Source organism: Mobula birostris, chromosome 14, assembly GCF_030028105.1.
Source record: "Mobula birostris isolate sMobBir1 chromosome 14, sMobBir1.hap1, whole genome shotgun sequence".
Classification (NCBI taxonomy): domain Eukaryota; kingdom Metazoa; phylum Chordata; class Chondrichthyes; order Myliobatiformes; family Myliobatidae; genus Mobula; species Mobula birostris.
Genome location: NC_092383.1, coordinates 61,736,992 through 61,763,153, shown reverse-complemented (window position 1 = coordinate 61,763,153; position 26,162 = coordinate 61,736,992). Strand labels below are relative to the sequence as shown.

Below are 26,162 nucleotides of genomic sequence, written 5' to 3'. Positions count from 1 at the left end.
ATCCACCTTGGAAGAATATGAAGCGAGGCTCATGAAGGTGCAGAGCCACCTGAAAGCTGAAGGGTTAAAACATTCCCTGGACAAGTGCCAGTTCTGCCAAACGTCTGTTAGCTATGTTGGGCACATAGTCTGACGGGATGGAGTAGCTATAGATCCAGCTAAGACAGAGGCGGTAACCACTTGGCCAAGACCCCAGACTGTGAGCGCTCTGCGCTTGTTCCTTGTGTTCTGTGGTTACTATCGGAGGTTCGTGAAAGGCTACGCAAAAGTGAGTCACCCCTTTCAGTCGCTGAAAGATTTGATGACCCAGGCACTGGTGCTGGTTTTTGTGGACCCCCGATTGCCCTACGTACTGCACACGGATGCCAGCTGAGAGGGGTTAGGGGGTGTCCTGTATCAGAATCAGGGCACCAGGTTGAGGCCCATTGCATTTGTCAGCCGTAGTCTGTCACCCTCCAAGAAAAACTATACCACGCACAAATTGGAATTTCCGGCATTGAAAAGGGTGGTGGTGGATAAGTTGAGTGACTACCTCTATGGGGCCAAGTTTGAGGTGAGGACGGACAACAACCCCCTAATGTAATATAATGACCTCGGTGAAACTGCATGCCACAGGCCATCGGTGGTTGGCAGCATTGTCTGCCTATGATTTCAGCCTGAAGTACCAGCCGGGAAGCTGGAACATTGATGCTGATGCTTTGTCCCAAGGGGTGCATGAGTGACTGATCAGGGATGAGGAATGGGAGAACGTTCCCACCCTGGGGGAGAAAGCTATGTGTCAGTTTGCCATCACCATGAAGGCAGAGGGAAAGGAGGGGCAGGATTGAGCGGTGGATCAATTGGGAACTTCTGATGATGCCCTTCCCCCAGTTTACTGTAACCTGACTGTTCTGAAGACAAATCAGCTGCCAGAATTGAGATCTGGGGAAGAAGCAGCTGCTCAGTGAGATAACCCGGCTATCAGTATCTCTTAGTCAGCAGTCGCAAAGGGAGACATGGCTCAGGCAGAGAAGACAAAACACACGGCGGTGCCTCCATTACTGAGAGAATGGCCTCAGTTGGAATTGCAGAACCAGATCTTATACCAGGTCACATCACCCCTGGACTGACCTCGGTGTTGCCAGCTAATTCTGCCAGAGAAGTATCAGAGGATTGTGTTGAAGTCAGTTCATGATGATTCTGGAGATTTAGGGGTTGAAAAGACCTATGGATTGCTCAGAGACCGGTTTTACTGGCCCTGACTGAAGTCAGAGGTCGAAGAATACTGCAAGTCATGCAATCTATGCTTACAGTGGAAGACACTGCCTACGTGGGCAGCACCCTTGTTCCACTTGCGGAGTGCAGGACCCCTGGACCTGGTGTATATGGTTTTCCTGTCAATAGAACCCGAAGCCAGCAACACGGCGAATATCTTAGTCATCACTCACCACTACACCAGATATGCATAGCCTATCCCTACCAAGGACTGGAGGGTGCCTATGGTGGCAAAAGTGTTATGGGAGAAGTATTTCATTTATTATGGCCTTCTCAGGAAGATACATAGTGATCCGGGACAGAATTTCAAGAGCAGACTCATTCATGAGTTACTGGGCATGCTTGGAGTTGAGAAGTCGAGGACCATGCCCTATCATCTGCAGAGTGATCGCCAACCCGACAGGTTTAATCGGATCTTACTAGAGATGCTAGGGACCTTGGAGATCAGCAAGAAGAGCAGGTGGAGTCAACATATTGGGCATCTGGTCCACAGTTACTACTGTACCTGAAATGAAGCTACCGGGTACTCGTCATACCATCCGATGTTTGGGCGCGAGGCGAGTTGCTCATTGACCTTTGTTTTGGGACTGACGAGGGCGACTTACCACTGAAAACTTATCTGAAGTATGTGTCTGAAATGAGAAGTGAGCTGAAAAGGGCTTATGAATTAGCTGTAGTCGTGGCTGCCAAGTAGAATCAAAGAAATAGGAGGTATGATCAAAAGGTGAGGTTCTCCCAGCTCCTGCCGGGAGACTGGGTCCTCTTAAGGAATTTGGGGCTACCTGGGAAACATAATTTGGCTGATCACTGGGTGACTAAGCCCTATGTGGTGGAGAGTCAGATGCCAAGCCTACCAGTTTTCTGGGTGAAACCAGAGGATAGGAATGGACCTGTCAAGATTCTCCATCAGAACCATCTGTTGCCCTTGGGTCAAGAGGTGCAGGTAGACCCAGATCCTGACTTGAAGCCGACACCTAGTAAGAGGACTCTGCAGAAAGGGGGGGCGACTGCAGGGCCCACAGCAAGAAAGGTTAGGCCAACCCCCACTCCTGAGAGGGATACTCATTCAGAGGATGAGGACCCGGATGTGTGGTATATGCTGCCTTTTGCTAACTCCCCAATGATTGAGGAAGAGACTTCAAGCCCTTCTCCCACTGAAAGTCAGGTGAAGTGGGGGGGGGGGTGGCTATTTGTGTACAGCCTGCGTTACAGCGGGACCCTGCAAGGGATGGAGCGGGGCTTGGTCACGGGACAGAGGGCTCCAAGATGCAGGTGGGCACAAGTGATAGGTTGGGGGAGGCCTCGCCAGGTAGACCAGAAGTATCTCCAGTAGTATCTGAACCTGAAGAGTTAGGTGAGGGGGTACAGAGGTCTCAGAGAATTAGGCGACCACCGGATAGGCTGGCCTACATAGCACCAGGGGAACAGAGTGTGACAACTACTGCTTTGGGGAGCTATGTCACTACCTTGTACACCTGGATTGGACTTGTGTTTTGCAGAAAAGTTTGACGAATTATCTCAACGTCATGAGGACATGACTAAATTTGGTGGGGGGAGAGTGTAACGCACTGTAAGGTTTCATTGCTAATGTAATGGCCTCTGTAATGTTTCACTGCTAAGGCTAAAGTAATGGTCTCTCTGTAGCAGCAATGTTTGGGTTATGACTAGAGATAACAGGGCATGTTAGCCAATGAGCAGGATGTTGTTCTTTCTTGTGTGTCTGGGAGAAGGATTTTACGGTCTTTTGTCAGGCAGCAATGAAGAGAGAGGACGCGAATGGAGAGAGTTGGTATACTGCTGGACGGAGTGGACTGAGGAGAGAGGGTCCAAGGGTTGGCTACGCTCAGAGGAGGTCAACGGGAATGAATGGACGACACTGTGAGCTCCAACGTTTGCATATTAGACTGTTTCATGAAAATGGGCCTTTTTTTTTGTTTCTTTACTAACCTTATAGACAAATGAAGAATTATAAAGTTCAATCATTTAATCGCATATTGTGTACTGTTTGTTATTTCATGGTACTGATTTGTAACAGGGGACACATCGCGCAGCATCCACCCAAACGAGATTTCCTAAGTTTGGCCAGGCCGGGGGCTATTATCCCCTGGATTAAGCCGCTAGCCGAACTGAGGGTTACGTACTGATAAATGATAAATAGATTAAATTCCATAGAAGAAATATATAGTAGTTACCCTGAAGGACTGACACTACCTTTCAATGCAGATGGAAAAGATTGGAAGTATGAAGATGAGAGTATGAAGGAAACAATAGGAAGTCATACCCAAGTGTTGACACCCAGATTTTCAAACACATTTGGAGGCTTTAGTCAAGGAGAAATGTGCCCTTTCCAGAAGGGATCAGGATATCCTCCAGGATCGTAATTAGTGAGTGAGGGGAGGTTGAAAATAAATTCAAAGCCAGGAAAGACGAGGCATAAATGTAGATGCAATACTGCAAGATCCCTAATTGATGATCATAGTCAATAGGTTGGAGGGCCTCTCTAGAACACATAGGCCTACTGTCCTTTCTCAGCATGACAGCAAACATGATCACCTCACCAGTACCTCTGGCTCAAACTGGATATTTCCAGCATCACTCACAAAACGCTGGAGGAACTCAGCAGGTCGGGCAGCATCCGTGGAAAAGATCGGTCGACGTTTCGGGCCGGAACCCTTCGTCAGGACTGTAGAGCGAAGGGGCAGAGGCCCTATAAAGAAGGTGGGGGGAGGGTGGGAAGGAGAAGGCTGGTAGGTTCCAGGTGAAAAACTAGTAAGGGGAAAGATAAAGGGGTGGGGGAGGGGAAGCAGGGAGATAATAGGCAGGAAAGGTGAAGAAAGAATACGGGAAAACACAATGGGTAGTAGAAGGAGGCGGAACCAAGTGGGTGGTGGTAGGCAGCTGGGGGAGGGGGTAGAGTGACATAGGGATAGGGGAAGGGAGGGGGAGGGAATTACCAGAAGTTGGAGAATTCTATGTTCATACCAAAGGGCTGGAGACTACCTAGACGGTATATGAGGTGTTGCTCCTCCAACCTGAGTTTAGCCTCATCATGGCAGTAGAGGAGGCCATGTATGGACATATCTGAGTGGGAGTGGGAAGCAGAGTTGATGTGGGTGTCTACCGGGAGATCCTGTCTGTTGTGGCGGACGGAGCGGAGGTGCTCGACAAAGCGGTCCCCTAATCTGCGTCGGGTTTCACCGATGTAGAGGAGGCTGCACCGGGAGCACCGGATGCAATAGATGACCCCAACAGACTCACAAGTGAAGTGTTGCCTCACCTGGAAGGACTGTTTGGGGCTCTGAATGGTGGCAAGAGAGGAGGATTTTGCATGGCAATTTATTGTCCAGAAATATTAACATTTTGTTCTCTCAACGAGTTTTCAAACCTGCTATTTACGGCATTTTCTGTTTTTATTTCAGATTTTCGGTATTTTGTTTTTGAAATACAGAAGATACCTGAGTAAAAATAAAACTCACTGGAATCAACAACACAATTGTGATTGGAACTGAGCCTATTGTGTGCTGAAACACATTCTTTTAAAACTGATAAATTTAGTAAAATATGTAAATAGAGTACAACATATTGAAGCCCACATTCCATTTCAATAAAACTGGTTTCTGTGTCATGTCTGTTATTGTGTGGCAGGCAGTTAAGATTAAAAGTCAAGAGGTACTGGTGCAAAACAAATGGGAAATGGTAAATAAATAATGGATTGGTTTAAAGAAGTTGCAAATGAGAAAAAGCAGAAGCATTATCAGAATGTATTGAACTTTACTGCTAAGTCAGGAGGGCTCTAAAAGTACTTAGCTGAAGGACAGGTACCATTCTTCAAGCTAAAATTGATATCAAATCATTTGTATCTCTACTCACCTCTCATTCCTGAGGGAGCTTAAAAATAGAAACTGATCCTAGTGTCCATAAACAGAAGGCCAACATTCACCTTCCAATCAATTCCTAAAAGACTGAAGGCACTGCACCATGTGAAGATTAAACAGATCTGGAATAAAAAGCTTGTGGCAACAATGAAATGACTAGATCATTGTAAAAGCCTACCTAGTTCACTTATGTCCAACTGGTTGTGGAATCTGTCACCCTTACTCATTCTAATTGTTCCACATGTGCCTCCAGACCCAGCAATGTTATTCTAAATAACTCTTCTGATGAGGGTGAGCAGGCAAGGACAACAAATATTGGTATTGGCAATGATGCCAAAAACCATGGAAACAAAATAATGGTCAAAGGACACCTTCTGCACAGATCAGCACCATGAGAATTAATAGACACTACAATGTAAGTCACACATAGTGGGACCTTTCTGCTCCAGTGCTTCAATGGAATGGGAATTGGATTTGGTGTATTATTGTCACATGCACTGAGATTCAGAGAAAAACTCTCCTTGCATACTGTTCAGATAAGTCAAATCATTGCACAGTGCATTGAAGTAGAACAAGGTAAACAATAACAATGCAGAATAAAGTGTAACAGCAAATGAGGAAGTGCAGTGCAGGTTAACAGAAAGGTACAAGATCCTGACAAAGGGCCTCGGCCGGAAACGTTGACTGTTCGTTTCCACGGATGTTGCCCGACCTGCTGAGTTCCTCCAGCGTGTTGTGTGCGTTGTGTGTGAAGGTACAAGATCATAATGTAGACTGTGAAGTCAAGTGTCCAATTTATCTACTGAAGTGTCTAACCTAATCTACTAGAGTCAACAGACCAAATTTCTGATAAGAAACTGTAGATGCTAGAAGCTGGAGCAAAAAAATGAACTGAGGTCAAACAAAGTAACCATACAAAATACATCACAGAAACAGGCCTTTTGGCCCTTCTTGGCTGTGCCGAACCATTTTCTGCCTAGTCCCACTGACCTGCACACGGACCATATCCCTCCATACACCTCCCATCCATGTATCTGTCCAATTTATTCTTAAATTTTAAAAAAAGAACCTGCATTTACCACCTCGTCTGGCAGCTCATTCCATACTCCCACCACTCTCTGTGTGAAGAAGCCCCCCTTAATGTTCCCTTTAAACTTTTCCCCCCTCACCCTTAATCCATGTCCTCTGGTTTTTTTCTCCCCTTGCCTCAGTGGAAAAAGCCTGCTTGCATTCATTCTATCTATACCCATCATAATTTTATATACCTCTATCAAATCCCCCCTCATTCTTCTACGCTCCAGGGAATAAAGTCCTAACCTATTCAACCCTTCTCTGTAACTGAGTTTCTCAAGTCCCAGCAACATCCTTGTAAACCTTCTCTGCACTCTTTCAACCTTATTTATATCCTTCCTGTAATTTGATGACCAAAACTGAACACAATATTCCAGATTCGGCCTCACCGATGCCTTATACAACCTCATCATAACATTCCAGCTCTTATACTCAATACTTTGATTAATAAAGGCCAATGTACCAAAAGCTCTCTTTACGACCCTATCTACCTGTGACGCTAATTTTAGGGAATTTTGTATCTGTATTCCCAGATCCCTCTGTTCCACTGCACTCCTCAGTGCCTTACCATTAACCCTGTATGTTCTACCTTGGTTTGTCCTTCCAACGTGCAATACCTCACACTTGTCTGTATTAAACTCCATCTGCCATTTTTCAGCCCATTTTTTCAGCTGGTCCAAGTCCCTCTGCAGGCTCTGAAAACCTTCCTTACAGTCTACTACACCTCCAATCTTTGTATCATCAGCAAATTTGCTGATCCAATTTACCACATTATCATCCAGATCATTGATATAGATGACAAATAACAATGGACTCAGCACTGATCCCTGTGGCACACCACTAGTCACAGGCCTCCACTCAGAGAACCAATTCTCTACCACCAGTCTTTGGCTTCTTCCATTGAGCCAATGTCTAATCCAATTTACCACCTCTCCAGGTATACCTAGCGACTGAATTTTCCTAACTAACCTCCCATGTGGGACCTTGTCAAAGGCCTTACTGAAGTCCATGTAGACAATATCCACTGCCTTCCCTTCATCCACTTTCCTGATAACCTCCTCGAAGAACTCCAATGTATTGGTCAAACATGACCTAACACGCACAAAGCCATGTTGACTCTCCCTAATAAGTCCCTGTCTATCCAAATGCTTGTAGATTCTGTCTCTTAGTACTCCCTCCAATAACTTACCTATTACTGACGTTAAACTTACTAGCCTATAATTTCATGGATTACTTTTCGATCCTTTTTTAAACAACGGAACAACATGAGCCACTCTCCAATCCTCCGGCACCTCACCTGTAGACAGCGAAATTTTAAATATTTCTGCCAGGGCCCCTGCAATTTCAACACTAGTCTCCTTCAAGGTCCGATGGAACACCCTGTCAGGTCCCGGGGATTTATCCACTTTAATTTTAACTGCTCGAGGAACAAAGTAGGTCAGACAGCATCTATACGGGGAAATGGTCAGTTGATGTTTCAGAACAAGACTCTTCATCTAGACTGTCACAAAAGACTCATGTTGCTGGAGTATAAGCAAAACACAAGCTGCTGGTGGAACCTAGTGTGTCAGGCAGCAATTTGTTTTTCCGAGTGCACAGAGCTGCTCAGTGAGGAGCGGAGTAAAGGACAGGAAACCTGGAACAACAACACCCATCACTGTAACAGTTGTCCTTTACAGCAAGAACAATTTCACACTTATCAAACTCTGCACCCCAACAACTTTTCAAACATTTTGCTGAACTTTATTTTGAGGGACACTTGCTTATTTCCCTGAGGAAATAAGGCTGAGAAACCAAGTTTCAGGAAAATCAGCCTTATGTTTTCTAGAGACATACAAGACTGCATATCCTGGAAAATGGAGCAAAAAAATAGACTGTTGAAGGAATACATCATGTCAAGCAGCACCTATAGAAGTAAAGGAGTGGACAATGTTTCAGGTTGTGACTAATTCTAGCAATTGTGACATCAGTCCAATAATGTAAAAGTAAGACTATTAAAAATCCCTTAACTTTTGCCTAGGAGCCAAAAGGATTTCTGGTTTGTAAATTCAAGGTAGTCCCACTAAGCATACATTGATGGAGGTATTGCTGGAATGGGAGCTTCATCTCCACTGACTCATTTTCTTAGCCTGTTTAATGAATGAATCATTCTGCACAGATTTACAATATAATTATGCTTTCCCAAGTTTTAGATGGATTCACTGCAAATTCCGGTGGTAAAACAAGACCCTAAGATGTAGGAGCAGAATTAGGCCATTCAGCCTATGAAGTCTGCTCTGCCATTCCATCATGGCTGATTTATTATTCCTCACAACCCCATTCTCCTGCCTTATGTTCTAAATAAATGAATTGATTAGTATAGATTATATATCTGACACTTCATAAAGAGAGCTATTTTATTTCATGGTGTCTCTGTCATTATGATTTTATAATTACATTAAAATAGAAATTTATCATGTGTAATCTGAGTGTGAATTTTTGGAACAGCAATCCTCTGTTGTCAAACACATTATCATAGCACCTCAATGCAACATAATCTAATAGTGCCATCTGCTGGGCTCACAAGCACATTATAGCTCTAACATTAAAATATTTATTTCCAATCCCACAGCATTCCTAGTTTAATAAACTCAAAATAAGCATAGTAACCTAGAGCTGAGAGGAGATTTGCTGAAACTGAGCACCTTTAACTTTTAATCTTTCACCCTTACTTAAAAAGCCAAACCTTGATGGTGAGCTACAAGCTAATTACAGGCCTATATTAAATCTTGCCTTGCTGGGCAAGATTCTGGAGAAAGTCATTTTCAACCAACTCACCAATTTTCCAAATGAAAACAATAATATAGGAAAGGTTAAGTCAGGTTTTTGAACAATCTACAGCATGGAGATGACTCTTACCAAAATTGACAATGACTTGAGGCTCAGCACTGATGCCAACAGGATCTTCGTTCTAATTCTTCTAGATCTAAGTGCTGCCTTCTGCAAAATTGGTCATATGATTCTCCTAGATTGCCTTGAGAAGGGAGTTGGCCTCTCTGATAGTACTCCTGAATTGGTTTCGCTCGTATATCTTAGAGAAAAAATGTTATGTCTTTCTGGGACACCAATGTTCTAAGAGATATCATATACATTTGGTGTTTCTTAAGGAAGCTGTCTTTGTCCCCTGCTGTTCTCTTTATAAATGCTCCCCTTAGCAGAAATCATTAGAAAGCATAAAATTGATTTCTACAGTTATGCAGATGACACACAATTGTCTACCACAGTTGATCCTGATGGTGATAACATCCTGTCTTCTCTGGCTTCTGGTATGGCTGCAATAAACAAAAAGATGAGCAATAATTTTCTGAAAGTAAATGAATATAAAATGGAAATGCTTTTGGTTGGTCTTAAGGACAAAAAGGATAAACTTCTTGACAAAATTGGGAACTTGGTTTTCCTTGTAAATTCAGAAGTAACGAGCTTGAGTGTTACCCTTGATTCAGATTTGAATTTTAAATCCCACATAAAGAAAGTGACTAGAGCAGCATTTCCACACTTAAGAAAATTTGCAAAGGTACATTTGTTTCTGTCATGTACTGTCTGATGGGGGATCTCATTGAAAATTATTGAAAGCTGAAAGGCCTAGATAAAGTGGGTATGTATAAGATGTTTACTTTGGTGTGGGAGTCTAGACCAGAGGGGACAGCCTCAAAACACAGGGACATCCATTTAGAACAGAGATGAGGAGGAATCTATTTAGCCATAAGGTGGTGAGCCTGTGGAATTCATTGCCACGGACAGCTGTGGTGTCCAGGTGACTGGGTGCATATAAGGCAGAGGTTGATAGGTTCTTGATTAGTCAGGATATGAACGGTTGAGGGTAGAAACCAGGAGAATGGGAATGAGAGGAAAATGGATCAGCCATGATGAAATGGTGGAGTAGACCTCATTATGTCCCTATATCTTATGGTAATGATACAGAGGAGTGAGTCCCCCTACACCCAGCATATTGTTAGCAAATGTGCAGTCACTGGAGAACAACATGGAGTACCTGAGGGCAAGATTGCCGTATCAAAGTGAAATGAGAGATTATTGTGTTCTATGTTTAACTGAAACATGGCTTCCTCCCAGCATTTCAGATACGGTGATCAGACCTAAAGGCTCTTGATTCAAAGGATGGGCTGAGCTGCTGATTTTTAGAAAAGGCAAAGGATGAGCTGCATTGCTGATTCAGAAAAGGTAAAAGTTAAAGATGCTGTATGTGCTTCATGATAAACTCTAAGTGATGCTCCTATATGGCAGTTTTGTTGAACCCATGTTCCCAGACCTTGAACATCTAACAATCAAATGCCATCCATTCTATTTCCTTAGTAAGTTCTCATCCGTGAACCTCAACGGAGTTTACATACCACCAGTGGTCAACTATAATCAAGCACTTGAGATTCTGCAGGATGCCGTCAACAAACAAGAAAGAGTCCATCCATCCTGCTGCATTTTAAATCATATTCAGGGACTTCAACTTGAGTTATCTGAAGAAATCCCCGCCCAATTACCATCTGCATATAACCTGTAGCACCAAAGGTCCCAGCATGCTAGACCACTGTTAAACGAAGATAAGGAATGCTTGCTGTTCCATGCCCAGGCTGCATTTTGGGAAATCTGACTACTTGGTTGTCCTTCTCCCACCTTATACAGGTAGAGAAGCTGAAGAGCAAGGCTCAAGAAATAAGAACAACAAATAGATGGTTGAGGGAGGCAGAGGAGTGGCTATGCGATTGTTTCAAGTCAGTGGACTGGGCCGTGTTCAAGGACTCATTTGTAGTTCTGAATTAATCCACCATGGGTGTCATGGACTTTATAAAAAACAGTTATTAATTCTTTAGTGAAAGTTGAGGCAATAAAAGTCCTTTTTTGTACAGATTGAAAAGTCTAAATTTCGACAAGCTCATTGTCCCTTGTCAGAGGTTTCCAATTGTACACTAGTGTGTCCCCACAAAATTATCCAGTGTCTTTCCCACCAGAAGCCATGATCTGCTGAGGGCTAGATCAAAGGCATTCAAGTCTGGTGACCAAGAAGGTTACAAGAAGTCCAGTATGATCTCCAGAAAGCCATCTCATAAGCAAAGTGACAATCCCAAATTAAACTTGAATCACAAAGGATGCTCGACAGTTGTGGCAATACTTGAATGCTATCACCTTCTATAAAGTAAAATCAAGAAACATAGATGACGCCAGGGTCTTGCTTCCTGATGAGCTCAATGTCTTCTATGCTCGCTTGACCATTTAAACATGGAGGAGCCATTGTAAACTCCCACATCCCCGATGATCCTGTGATTTCAGTCTCTGAGGCTAATGTATAAGCAGCCTTCAGGTAGGTGAACCCTTGAAAAGCTTATTTCCCAGGCAGGATAGCTGGCCAAGTACTAAAGTGCTGTGCTGATCAACTGGTTGCAATGTTCATGGAGATCTTTAAGCTCTCACTATGGCAGTGAGGTACCAACCAGCTTCAAGCAGGCTCCACTTATACGGATGCCTAAGAACATGGTAACCAGCCTCAATGACTATCATCCAGTAGCGCTTACTTCACAGTGATGAATTGTATTGATAAGTTTGTAATGAAGCATATCAACTCTTGTCAGAGAAGCGACTTGGATCTGCTCTAATTTGCCTACTGCTCAAGGTGTCTACTACAGATGCCATCTCTTTGGTTTTTCACTCTACCATGGGAAATCTGAACAGCAAAGATACATACTTCAGGAGGCTCTTTATTGACTACACCTTGATATTCAATATCATCATCGCCTCAAAAGTAATCAATAAGAAACATAGAAACATAGAAACATAGAAAATAGGCGCAGGAGTAGGCCATTCAGCCCTTTGAGCCTGCACCGCCATTTATTATGATCATGGCTGATCATCCAACTCAGAACCCCGCCCCAGCCTTCCCTCCATACCCCCTGATCCCCGTAGCCACAAGGGCCATATCTAACTCCCTCTTAAATATCGCCAATGTACTGGCCTCAACTGCTTCCTGCGGCAGAGAATTCCACAGATTCACCACTCTCTGAGTGAAGAAGTTTTTCCTAATCTCGGCCCTAAAAGGCTTCCCCTTTATCCTCAAACTGTGACCCCTTGTTCTGGACTTCCCCAACATCGGGAACAATCTTCCTGCATCTAGCCTGTCCAATCCCTTTAGGATTTTATACGTTTCAATCAGATCCCCCCAAATCTTCAAAATTCCAACGAGTACAAGCCCAGTTCATCCAGTCTTTCTTCATATGAAAGTCCTGCAATCCCAGGAATCAATCTGGTGAACCTTCTTTGTACTCCCTCTATGGCAAGGATGTCTTTCCTCAGATTAGGGGACCAAAACTGAACACAATACTCCAGGTGTGGTCTCACCAAGGCTTTGTACAACTGCAGTAGTACCTCCCTGCTCCTGTACTCAAATCCTCTCGCTATAAATGCCAGCATACCATTCGCCTTTTTCACCGCCTGCTGTACCTGCATGCCCACTTTCAATGACTGGCGTATGACACCCAGCTCTCGTTGCACCTCCCCTTTTCCTAATCGGCCACCATTCAAATAATAATCTGTTTGCCTATTTTTGCTACCAAAATGGATAACTTCACATTTGTCCACAATAAATTGCATCTGCCATGAATTTTCCCACTCACCCAACCTATCCAAGTCACTCTGCATCCTCTTAGCATCCTCCTCACAGCTAACACTGCCACCCAGCTTCGTGTCATCCACAAACTTGGAGATGCTGCATTTAATTCCCTCATCCAAGTCATTAATATATATTGTAAACAACTGGGGTTCAAGACCTTGCCCTCAATTCCTCCTTCTGCAATTAGATCCTCAATTTCCTCACTTGCAGAGCTGATTATTAACTTCAGGAGGAGAAAACCAGAGGTCCATGACTCTGTCCTTATTAGAGTATCAGAGGTGGGGAGGATCAGCAACTTCAAATTCTTCAGTGTTATCATTCCAGAGGACCTGTCCTGGACTCAACTCAGCAAATACGAAGAAAACACGGTAGCGCCTCCACTTGCTTAAAAAGTTGTGAAGATTCTGAATGACATCTCAAACATTGACAAAGTTCTACAGATGTGTAGTGGAGAGTATATTGACTGGCTATCTCACAGCCTGCATAGAAACACTATGCCCTTGAATGGAAAATCCTACAAAAGGTGGTAGACACTGCCCATCACAGGTGACCCCTCCCAACCATTTGAGTACATCTACACAGAGCATCCATCTTCAGGGATTTCCACTACCCAAAGCATGCCCTCTTGTCGCTGCTGCCATCAGTCAGAAGGGTCAGAAGCCCCAGGACTCACACCGCCAGGTTTAGGATCAATTACTACCCCTCAACCATCAGGTACTTGAACCAAAAAGGATAACTTCACTGAATTTCACATGTCAATTACTGAAGTGTTCCCACAACCTATGGACTCACTTTCAAGGATTCTTCATATTGTGTTTTTGATATTTATTGTCTATTTATTTATTTATTATTATTATTTCCTGCTTTTTGTATTTGCACACGTTGTTGTCTTTTGCACACTAATTGAACGCTCAGTTGGTGCAGATTTTCATTGATTCAATTATTATTCCATTATGGATTTATTGAATATGTCCAGAAGAAAATAAATCTCAGGGTTGCATATGGTGACATGAATGTACTTTGGTAATAAATTTTCTTTGAACGTTAATGATGCTGAAAAACGAATTCACACCTTTATATTGAATAAACGAGATTACTGCAATACACTTTTTAATGGTCTTCCAAAGCAATTTATTGTCAAAGTTCAACTCATTCAAAATGTTGGTGTTAGACTTTTAACTAACAGGATGAGGGAGCATATCACCCCTGTACTTGCTGCTCTGTATTGGCTTCCTGTATCTTTTAAAATTATTGTTAAAATCTTTCACTTTTTGTTTATGCTTACAATGACCTGGGAGCAGAGAATATCACAGAATTGCTTTCGTTTTGTAATCCTGCTCAAGCTCTCAGGTCTTCTTCCACCGGGCTCTTAAATTTAAACAATCTCCTCATAAAATAATTGGCAGGTCAGTTTTTCTCCACCTACACTCCGAAACTGTGGAACTCAATTTCTAAAACCATGAGAGGTGCAGACTCAGCTAACACTTTTAAATGCTTGCTCAAAACTTATTTATTTATCCTTGCTATTAACTAATATCTTTTTGTCTTTTATTTTTATGCTTGCACTTTATCCCATTGTAAGCACTTTGAACTGTTTCGTTTTTGTGAAAAGTGCTTTATAGGTACAGTAAGTTATTATTAACGTTATTTTTAAACTCTGTGAAGACTTGTTATGTACTTCATTTTATGGTAGTGACTTTCTTTTATTTCACTTAGATTGTACCAGTACTAAAAATAATCTAGATGTAATCCTTTTGGAGCATATTGAGCTTTAATTTTGCCAAATAAGTGATTTATCTCCAGTAAAATAAAGGGAAGTGATCTAAAAGCAATAACCGCACTGTTTGCCAAGTTGCTTCTAAGAAGGTCTTTTCTCAAGAAAAGGGTTTGCTCTCCAATTTTACTTTCAATGATCATCTGTTCCCCTTATAACCATTGCACCAGCTTCCCACCAGAATTCTCCATTATAATTATTCTTAATCTGGAAATAAAAATGCGGTTGTAGAATCATCTCGAATTTCCCTTCAAGCCACCTCCTTACTTAGACATGCATTGCTGCCTTTTCATAGAACATAGGACACAGAAATCTATAGCAAATTACAGACCTTTTGGCCCATGATATTGTGTCAACCATGTAACCTTCTCTAGAAACTGCCTAGAATTTCCCTAGTGCATAGCCTTCTATTTTTCTAACCTCCATGTACCTATCTAAGAGGCTCTTAAAAGACCCTATTGTATCCGCTTCCACCACCGCTGCCGGCAGTGCGTGTTATTTCTAACATCCAGTAATTTGTCTCCCTCCTCCTCCCCTTTCATCTGTGGTCCACTGTCCTCTTCTATCAAATTCTTCCCTGATCAACACCCTTGGCCACTGCACAGGACAGTGTCCAGAACCTTGGGATGATTTCCTTCAATAAACATTTAGCTACTGTAACTGCATCATTCTTTCGACAAGAAAATGCTTTCATGAAAATACATCAATAATGACCAATACCTATTTATATCCTTCACATGGACGTAATTCCATAAAATCCATCTGCAAATTAATAGACTGTCCATCAGAGGGTGATGTATGAAATCTTCCTATCTTCACTAGTTTCCCTGGATTTTGTAAAATACATATCATACATTGTTCACAAACTTGATATACACCTTGCGATAAACCAGGGCATAGCATGTTTGATTTATAGAATCTATCAATTCCCTTCGTCAGTCTCCAGGGAAAGAGACTACTGTACCCTGTGGGACAATGGAGCATTTGGGATGATGGTCACTTTATGCTACTCAGCTGTGGGCACCTTACCTGTTTCATTTGGCTGGAGGGCCCAAAGTTGCGGTGGGATTCTGGAGAGTAAAGGTTCCACATCAGCACTGAACAACTGCCCTGCGACAACTTCCTGTTCAAAGGTTGCCTCGCTCCCCAGGTACTAAAAGAAAGCCCTTACCTCCTTCCCATCACCACAGACTCCACCCAGTCGTTAACATGAACTTCTGCCATGGCAGTCCTCACAGACCCTTGACCATTGGTCCAAGGTCCTTTGCCACTTTACCACTGGAAATTGCTAGAGTTTGCTGAGGTTTCCTGTTCTCCTGATCTTGTATCATCCGCTGAACCTTATGGGGAAGTCTTACAGCCATTGCAATACCAGAATCACCCACGATATTTTTTAAGTGTCTAGAGCAATTTATTTACTAATATACGGGTCCAATTTCTGATGCATCATCATAATCATCATTTTGTGCCATGTTGTATGACATAGGTGATCATGGCCTTTGACCATGATTGTTCTTGGCAATTTTTTCTACAGAAGTAGTTTGCCATTGCCTTCTTCTGGGCAGTGTCTTTACAAGATGGGTGACCCCAGCCATTATCAATACTTTAAAGAGGTTGACTAGCATTAGTGCTCACATAACCAATGCACGTGATATGCACCAGCTGCTCATATGATTTTTCCATTGTATATGTGGGATTAGCATTTCTACCTGAACAATGTGAGAAATTCTACCGCCTGAAGAACAATGGGGGATGAGCTACAAATCCTAGACTTGCCAGTAACACCAATATTGCATAATTGTTTTTAGAAGAAACTAAAATGTGAATAAAGCTTTTTTCAAATAGCTGTAAAGCTCTTTTCCATGTTAACTCCTAAACTCATGCAGAAAAGGCTAAGCAAGAAACCATGCTGATAAGAATGCTAACCTGTCATCAGATTGTATTAGTACTAGAGCATGTGAAAATTGTTTCATATCATAATTCTATGAGTAAGTTCTGAGTGGCTCTCTAACTTATATGGCCAGTGCATTTCAGATAACATACCCTGAAAACAACATCCATTCATTCCCATCTATGGATAATCATGGGCTTTCTGAGCTTCCCAAGCCAGCAGCTATGGAGTTAGTCTCATATTGCTCAAGCAGATAATGCCTATCAACAGAATAAGATTATTTGCAATGATATTGGGTCACAGCTAACCGCTCCAAGTTTCCATTCCAACTTGGAATCCCACATGAAATCCTCACAACATCCTGGAGCCCAGTAATATGAGATGTGCAGCCACAAAGCATCAGGCAGAGCAATGAGGAGGTCTCATTCCTAACACACCTGAAAGCTTCTGACAGCTGGCAAAGATGGAGAGGATCTTCATTACTTGTATAACCTGTTTGGGAAGTTGCCATTATTTTCATCAAGAATAACATGTATTATTCCATATACATACTGTAATATAGCTGTGTACATATGCACATATGAAAATGCAGTTAAATATTATATGCATTAGTTCAGTAATTATACCAGACTATCTTCTAACTGGAGTTTATGTGATGTACATTTAGAAGTAAATTACTTCATATTTCATTGATGCATTTATCCATAAATTGAATTGTTCCACTAAAGATGAGATAGAAATTAAGTGTGGGATGGAACAAACATTTTTTAATAAGCATCTTCAACTAAAAAATGTGCAAGGTCTAGATTAATATCAAATACTCAACAGACCCTATACTCCAAAAGGCCTTTCACTTCTCTACCACTAAATACACAGAACAATTAAGAAAGGCCACTTCTCGTTGCCTGAGTTTGGGAATGTTATGTGTTGGGGGAATGGAGTGGAAGTTGAAATAGCATTGGAAGGCTGAGGATTAGAAGATGCTGGGGGTTGAGAGTGGCAGGAGTGAGGAGGAATTGAAGGGGAAAGGGAAGTATAGCGGAGAATCTCATCATGGATCTGGCTGTGTACAGTTGGGGTCTGTAGGAGTGCAGCTGAGAAGGAAGCTGCTGTCAGTGGCAGGTGGTAGCTGGTTGATCATTGGTTAGTATGATATGAGTCAAATCAATGGTTGGGGGAGCAACTCACGTTGGAAAACAAGGAGGGAGGAAAGAGCTGGAGATGTGGACGTAGAGACTGGTAACAGGGAAATGACATCCAAAGGAGATCTGGGAAATTATTTAACAAAGATCTACCTGAACTGGTAACAAATAAACTCTGTACGGAATCCGGGAGAAATTTCAGCTCCTCATACCTGTTAGAATGTGGAAGTTATTATCTAAAAGGGGAATTGATATAAAGAGAACAAGCAGAACCAAGATCAAGTTAGGTTGGTTTGTGAGAGAGAAGGCAGAAAGGTGTCTTGGTGAGGTTAGGTAGATTGGAAAAAGCTTGCATTACCATGACTTGGTGATTTAGTACAGTTGATTTATTTTTTAATTTTTTTGTTTTGGATTTTCTCATTAAGAATGAAACCGTTCACCCTGCTGCCTTTCTCCTTCCATAAGTCACCAATTCAACACAACATTCCTCACTCTTCAACAACTTTCCCTTTCCTGTCCCGCACCTCCTTTTCATCCCCATCCTCATCACAGTTGAACCCACTTTTCATTCACCTACTGCTGCAAAATGTAAACTGGTCATTCCTAAGATGCAGTGTCTATGTTCTGTATTAAATGTATTGTAGTTTAACAGAGATATAGATTTAAAATGGAAACATATATAACCATGATGCACGGGTTCTTAAGAAATTGTTAACAATGCCTATTTAAAACTGTATTTATATCATTCCTAACTGAATGCCTTAAACTTCAATTGGAAGCTACTTCGAGCGAGTCCCTTTGTGAAGTCTCGATTCCCACCAGCAGGCGGCAATTAAACCTTCTCCTTTATATTCGCCAATGATGGGATCGAGAATAATAAGGTTTGGGAGAGAGTTGACGTTTGGGACGATTACTTTGCAATAAATTGCTCAGATTTGAGAGGCAGAGTCTCGATGTAGTAACTGAGGGGTATTCTAGCAAGCAGCGAGCGGCGGAAGATTTTGCAAGAAAATAAAAGCTGCAAAGCATCCAGTGGGTGGCTTTTTCGAAAGGGTGGGAGTGATCCTGTCGTGTAGAGTCGGTAGTTAATCTGGTGACGCTGGTGAGAAAGTCGGGGAAATGTCTCTCTCTCTCGCTGTTTTATTTGTGCTCCAGGTTTTTGTCTTCGGATCAACAGCCTCTGGCATCTCTGAAGGGCTGCCTGACCTGAGGATGGATATCAGGGAAGAGATGGGGGACTTAAGGCTGGAAGATAAAGAGAATGGCGCTCATCTTCTACTTGAAGGCAAGATGGAAGGAACAGGTGCACCAAATCTTAACTGGGGTTCAGAAAAGTTGAGAAAAGTGAGTTCTGGAGAAATGTTACGAAATATAACTGTCTTTACCCTGAAGCCCGAGATGAGAGTACAGTGGGGGACGGGTGAGAATGGCAAAGTTGTCCCCGAGGAGTCAACAGCCGCTTCTCTGCAAAACAACTCAATGGAGTCTCGCCACTTCTCGCCAACCCACTTCCAAATCATTTCGAGGATCCCTCTTTCTTCGCTCAAAGATGAAGGGACGCAAACACAAGATGAAGGTACGGGTCGAATTCCCAGTGAACAGCGGAATGAAGTGGAGACGACGGCGGAGAGGCTTCAACTGGAGAGCAATCTCTACTCGGTCACTGACACCACTTACAGTGCGTACGCGGTGGTACTTCTCTCTCTGATACTTTTTATCGTCGGTAACATTGGAAACCTGGCCGTGATGTGCATTGTTTGCCACAACTATTACATGAAGAGCGCCTGGAACAATATTCTGGCTGGCATGGCTTGTTGGGACTTCTTCGTCATCTTCTTCTGTCTGCCTGTGGTTGTCTTCAATGAGATCACAAAGAAACGGTTGCTTGGAGACATCGGCTGTAAGGTCGTGCCTTACTTAGAGGTAAGATCACTCGAGCCTTGTGCCAAGGGAAAGTTGCTCTGTTGGTCAGGTTAACGCGGTTAACTGTTGCTTTCCGAATACAATATTTACCAAGAGCCGCGTAAACTTAGTGTAACCTCACAAAAACTGCCTGGTGGCTGCATCTCCAAGGGTTTCATGAACACTACATTGGGTAGGTACATCATCAGAAAACTCAAGCTGTTTCTAAGATAACTCTTAGGGTTACAAATTCATCAAAGAAGACCAAAATAAAAACGAAAGTCTCTTTAAAACAGAATAAAGCAATTTTATACAATTTTCTTAGCACCAGTCTCTATTTTGTGTGCACCTTTTTGGGTAAATATTTGATTTTCTCTAGTGTTTCCATTTTCTGGGTCAAATCTGCCTGATGACATAATCTTTAATTTTTTTTCAAAAGCAACCACTGTTCACTTAAAGAACTTGCTTTCACTAAGGCTGAAAAGTGGAGCACAACTTTATTTAAAGGACCAAACATTCCAAACAACACACATCAAAGTTGTTGGTGAACGCAGCAGGCCAGGCAGCATCTGTAGGAAGAGGTGCAGTCGACGTTTCAGGCCGAGACCCTTTGTCAGGACTAACTCAAACATTCCAAACTTCTGTTTGCTGGAACAGTGCTGCACCACCTTTCCCCCAACATGACACATAATGACGATGTTGACTATCTCCTAGCATTGATCATATTAACATTGCCCTTCCTCTTGCACATCACTGCAACAGAAAGGAACTCCCATTGCCCATTTGTCACTTCAGAAGTTGCTCTCATGTTTGACAAGACTATGCAAAGGGCATCTTGGGGAACCAGAGGAACCTCATCTCCTCAGTGATAGAAGGGTTCAGCAACACCTAACATTACTGTATATTGATATGAATCCATGCTCTTATACTGGAATAATGTCCATCTAGACTGTGCTTCCACATCCTAATTCTCAGTCCCACCCTTAACTTCATGAAAACTAAAGTACAAGCTCACAAATGTGCCTGCACATTGTTGCAGTGGCCTGAAATATTACTCTTAATCTCAATTTACTAATCATTGCAGCCTGCAGTTGCTAATATACACCACATATCGCTGTTCTGTTCAGGAGGTTGTTGACACTCTCTACTCCACAAGGCCAGGCATCACCTGCTTGTGCACAAGCTCACTGGAAAAGACAGACCAGCCATGGGGATTTGCTGCCGAAGTACAGCTATTTGTAGGTTTTGTAGCTGAGGAGAGTTGCTGGTGAAGTGTTTGCCTTTAGGGACTACCTGAGACATGCTCCATTGTACATCTAAGCATTGGCATCTTGAGAAAACCAGAGAGAGTTTCTGAATTAGCATGCTACAGTATTAAGTGATGGACCTTAACACTATCATTGTTAAACAGTAATTTTGAATTTTTTTTACTTAGAGCTTTTTTTTGAATAATGTTAAGATGACGTCCTCATTTCTCAAAACATTGAGGGAGGCTATCGGTCAATCAGAATCCTCCCATCCGTCCCATTCTGCATTTCCCTGTAACCTATCTGACTCATACTGCACCCTGATTGTTTCGTCACCTGCCTATACTGGGAGTAGTTCACTTCAACTATTTAGCCTACCAGTCATCGTTGTCCTTGGGATGAGTGAGGAAGGCGGAACACCAAATAAGATGTGCGATCTCCACAAAAGTAGCTCCAGAGGTCAGGTCAGGTCACTGACGGTATAGGAGAGCAGCACTAGTGTTGTGCAGCTGTGCAGCTTTATAAGCAATATAGTTAAATGCAAATAAAAAAGGCCATTATATTTCCAGGTGTTGATTCCTTGAATATAAATGTGTTATGATGATTGACACCTACGTGGTACACCAATGAAAGAGTTCATCAACAATGCTTTAAGTGATACAGTGTCAAATTTTGAGATTCATTTAGAAGTTCTTTAAGTTGTCTTTAAGATCTGTGGAGGCAAGTTCATCACATCACCTGCAGAGGTATTGCCTTCGGTTCAAGTTTGCCTCAGATACCCTCAAAGACCATAGACAGGTGCTCTTGTTGAGAGGTACCCAGGAAAGTCCCTGTAAAGATATGGATGCAAATGGCTGTACTTTGGGCAAGCCTGTAATGCTAGCATGTGCCTATGCTTGGCCCGCCTTCTCTCGTGCAATAAGTGAAATCTAGCCTTGCGGAGTAGAGAGTGTCAGTGACCCCCCGATGAAGAAGAACTGTGATGTGTAGGGACATAGGAGTAGGAGAGCACCTTGCTCTTCAAGCATGCCCCACTATTCAACATTATCATGTCTGATCTGCCCTAGGCCTTGCCTCTCTTTTTATGTTGGTTTCCCTCGTGGCTTTCAAAAATAGTAGCTTTCAAAAATGTATCTACCTCCTCTTTACATATCCCTCATGATCCAACCTCCACAGCTCTCCAGGGCAGAGAATTCCTGAGATTCACCAGCATCCATGTCATATATCAGCAGAGAAAGCTGTAAGTGAGCAGCTGTTTTCGTCTCTGAATGCAGGTTTACTGTGATTGTTCATTTTTGATAACATTGTCCTGAGCCTTCAGATTGAGGGAAAGCTAGCTCAGCTCTGAGTAAAACCAGCTTTACTCTGACCAGTCAAAGAAATGACAATGTGTTTGAATATCTCACTGGCATGTTTTTGGTATTGCCCTATCATTGATGTTACTTTGATATCACAAAAACAACACCAGTAAATAATGAAAATCGTGATCCTAAATTAATATGTGATGATTCAGAATGGCACAAAATCATCCAGAAATGTGCATAAAATTGCTTCTCTCTGCACTTACATGATTTTCAACTGCACAACACAGTCTTCTTTAACCTTGCACAAATGAATTTCTAGGGCATTACCATTGCATAACTGCTGACTGTCTAATAGTGGGGACTTGGCAGGTCTTGTTACAAGGTGACCCCCTTCTCTTTTAAATTAAACTAAATAGAAGCATTTCCCTTAAAGATCAGCTGCAGGAAGTTCGAAGAAGCAAAGCAGTACAATATCAAAGGATCTTTCAGAAGTTCATTTTGTTTGAAAGTTTTGGCATTCTGCTTTGATTATAGAAATAAGAAAGATGTAACTGTTCTTTGTGACCATGACAGCCGTGTATTGTACATTACATAATGCCAAATACACGTGGGAGGGAATTATTAAGGATTGGATGAAGCAATGTAGAGAGGTTGCTGTTTATTTAAAGAGATTTTTTAAATATTTCACTGTTTGAATTCAGTCTCAACTTTAATGTTTTGAAGTTAAACTGAAGGGCAAATACTGTTTTTGGAAATGTGTTGAAACCAAGTAGTGAGATTGATATTATTCTCATCACTAATTGGATTCTGCAGTCCAAGAATAAATAGTTTTCAAATGCATGTGTGCAATTTTTAACATAATCAAGTGCACTGCTTGGCCACACTATGTGCCAAATATTTGTGTCAGTTGCACAAAATGAGTATATTCAACAATGGAAAACAAGGGTATGTCCATTCTTGAAATTAAAGTTGTTATAATGCTGCGTTTTGACAACAAATTCCAATATATTAAATTTATAATCATAATTCAGGATCATGCACATGCCATAGTAGAAATAATTAATAAATGTTCTATTATTGTAAGTTTTTTTATTAATATGATTTAGTGTTTCTGCTAAATGCATTGTTATATTTGGCTGGACATTTTACATTCAATTGAAATAATCTCATTTAGTCTTAATTAAATAAAATATGAAACACCATTGTGCAATTCTTACAAGGGTTTTAACTATTGTATATTATTATTTTGAGTGGAAGTTTTAGGCATTGCTGGTGCAGAATGATTGCAGTACTTGTGCACAAAACAAAGATCAATAAACCTTATGAGTGTCTCAGAGATAGTTATCATGTAGGCAATAATACAGTATCCTTTCACATTAATTTGTTTTAATTTCCAGGTCTCTTGTCTTGGGGTCACCACCTTTAGTTTGTGTGCACTAAGTATTGACAGGTTTCGTTCTGCAACAACTGTACAGTCACAAATTAGGCTGATAGAAAGTTGTCTGTCTATCGTCGCTAAGATGGCAGTCATCTGGATAGGATCCATGTTACTGGCACTCCCTGAAGTTCTTCTCTGGCAATTGGACCAAAAGACTTCCATTATCTCTGGAGTGGTCACCGATTATTGTATCATTCAAACATCCTCAAACCTTCCTGAGCATATCTATGGACTTGCGCTAACCTATGAGAATTCCAGGATGTGGTGGTATTTTGGCTGCTACTTTTGCTTGCCTATCATTTTTTCTGTTACCTGCCAATTAGTGACAAGAAGGGTAAAAAGCACAGAAAACAAATCTGACGTCAAAACTACATCTAAGTTTGCCCATTATGAAAGTCAGAGGAACTATACATTGATTGGTCTCACCATCCTCTACGGCTGCTGTATCATACCAGAAAATATCTGTAACATTGTGGTGGCCTATACCATTCCTGAAATCTCCAAGGAGACCATTGATTTACTCAACATCATTAATCAGTTCTTTCTGTTTTTTAAGTCATCTGTCACACCAGTGTTGGTCCTCTGCCTCTGGAAGCCTTTGGGCCATGCCTTTATGAATTGTTGTTGTTGTTGCTGTGATGAATGTTCCCCAGAGCCCTCAGGAACTGATGCTCACGACAGCAAGATGAAGATGGAAATGGCATCCATATTCTGTGATAATCCCAAGGAAAACTCTGCAATGATGACTCTCGGTACCCAGTGTTGATGCGACAATCTCTTGGAATTTGAATGATTCTTTAAAGCTGAACAGTGAAGGTACCTAGCATCAGCCCTTCGTAGACAGCCAATTGTTTTACTGATCTGTGCACAGCAGTAGGTATTTTTAACTGCCTGTTGAACTTGTACACTAGCAGATGTTTAGTTTGCTCTGTAAGTTCTTGCTTTGATAGCAATCCAAGACTGTATGTGAATAACTATATTTTTGTGTTTCAGCTCTACTTTAGACAATAAAATATTTTTTCATGATTTAATAAAACACTGTTACAAAGTATTAAAAGGACATGCTATAGCAGAATATCAGTAATATGCCCAAGTGTTTCAATAGTAGGTCTCCAATTGTATAAAATAAAGTATGTCTAACATTCTAACAATCTTTTAATTTAATTTTATGATATGTTTGCTCAGACACATTTAATCATGATGTATTATTGTTACATTGGGTTACCATTTACACAAAGAACATTGTCCATCATGGTCAAAAGTAACATATCTATTGTATATTAAGTAACATCTATAATTGTTTTTTTGGATATTGTTTTATATCACTTTTATTCTAGAGCCCCACAGAACACAAAAAAAAGTGCTGTTAGGAAACTGTAGATTTTATAAACTGTTAGGTTAATAGATGTGTATTGCATTCACAGTATGATATATTGAAAATGCAGAACCTGGCATATAACTGTAGGACAGGGATAAACAGTACTTTGTTAGGTCTGCTGTGTCAAATAAAAAGGTGACCAGATCATTTTGGTTTTCAGTGCATGGAGCTTTTGCCTTTGTCTTATTTTGCAAACTTTCAATAATTAAATGTTAGGTCCATGCCATTTAATTTCCTATTCTTGCGTGCATCAAAAGTATACATTGACTGATATTAAAAGGTACTACTCACTACATACTGCCAATATAATGCTAGAAAGCAAAGTATTTACAACGATGTAAGATTATCAGTGTAAGATCATCTCAAATGACTATGTTTCACACTGACTGCAGAAGAAATCCGATGTGCTAAGTAGGTTTAAAATAGAAATGTGAAAAATCTGTAGTATTAGTACAATACATTTAAGCAAGTGAAAATGTATTGAATATTGTTGATCACTAATAATCAATGCATTTTATATTATTTGCACCAAAACTGTTCTATCTGGACCTTCGATTGCATTGATGGGGCAGCATTTTTTCTCAACACCTGAGCACACAGATGTACACATTTCTAGTCCACATTAAATAGGTGTTGGCAGAAGAACTTTAAATGCCCTTGGTACTCTGGAATGGCAAAAGCAGAACAAAAATAGGAGGGCTTATATAGCTCACACTTGCGTGTCAGAACAGAACTGTTCAACTCAAATCTGTATTTTACATATGGACTGGACAAGATTCAAATTTAAGTATAGATTGAGGTCAGGAATAAATTCAGCTATAAGATGTGGGTAAGATTCTGCCCTATGATGAACTTAATCAGCTGAGAAATTTATAACGTAAGGTAATGAAGCACATAACAAGTAACTTCAGTAGAGCTTTCAACTTTTTCCTTAAAGGATTGCAACATACTGTACATCTCTAGAAGCTCAATGATTAAGTTAAATCAAACTTTATATATTTTGTAACTATGCTCCCCTTGGTGTAATGCTTCAGTAGACTACAATATTGCTACTACAATACGGTACCAATAAATAGGCATTTCTATGGTCACATGGCAACAGCCATTGAAAATGTCTGACTTAATGTGTCAGGAGCAGTCATGGGTAACTAATTTACAAACTGGAACTGCCGTGTTCTGCAGAGTTGAAGCTTAGATCAGACTTGTACTGACATCTAATTTACCAAGAAAGGTC

At 41.5% G+C, this 26,162-nt stretch overlaps 1 protein-coding gene across 1 annotated transcript; it reads left to right on the top strand.

Moving 5' to 3' along the window:
• The first annotated feature begins 18,535 nt into the window (after positions 1-18,535).
• On the top strand, positions 18,536-25,072 carry LOC140209507 (G-protein coupled receptor 37-like 1). The gene is made up of 2 exons (XM_072277753.1): positions 18,536-19,582; positions 23,510-25,072. The coding sequence occupies exons 1-2, from the start codon at positions 18,779-18,781 to the stop codon at positions 24,314-24,316; spliced, it is 1,611 nt and encodes a 536-aa protein (XP_072133854.1). The 5' UTR covers positions 18,536-18,778; the 3' UTR covers positions 24,317-25,072.
• The last annotated feature ends 1,090 nt before the right edge of the window (positions 25,073-26,162 follow it).

Excerpts from the sequence above, each read along its gene's own strand:
- LOC140209507 (XM_072277753.1), top strand. The coding sequence starts at position 18,779 with ATGTCTCTCTCTCTCGCTGTTTTATTTGTGCTCCAGGTTTTTGTCTTC. Across the intron at positions 19,583-23,509 it reads AGGTCGTGCCTTACTTAGAG|GTCTCTTGTCTTGGGGTCAC; the intron begins GTAAGATCACTC and ends TTTAATTTCCAG.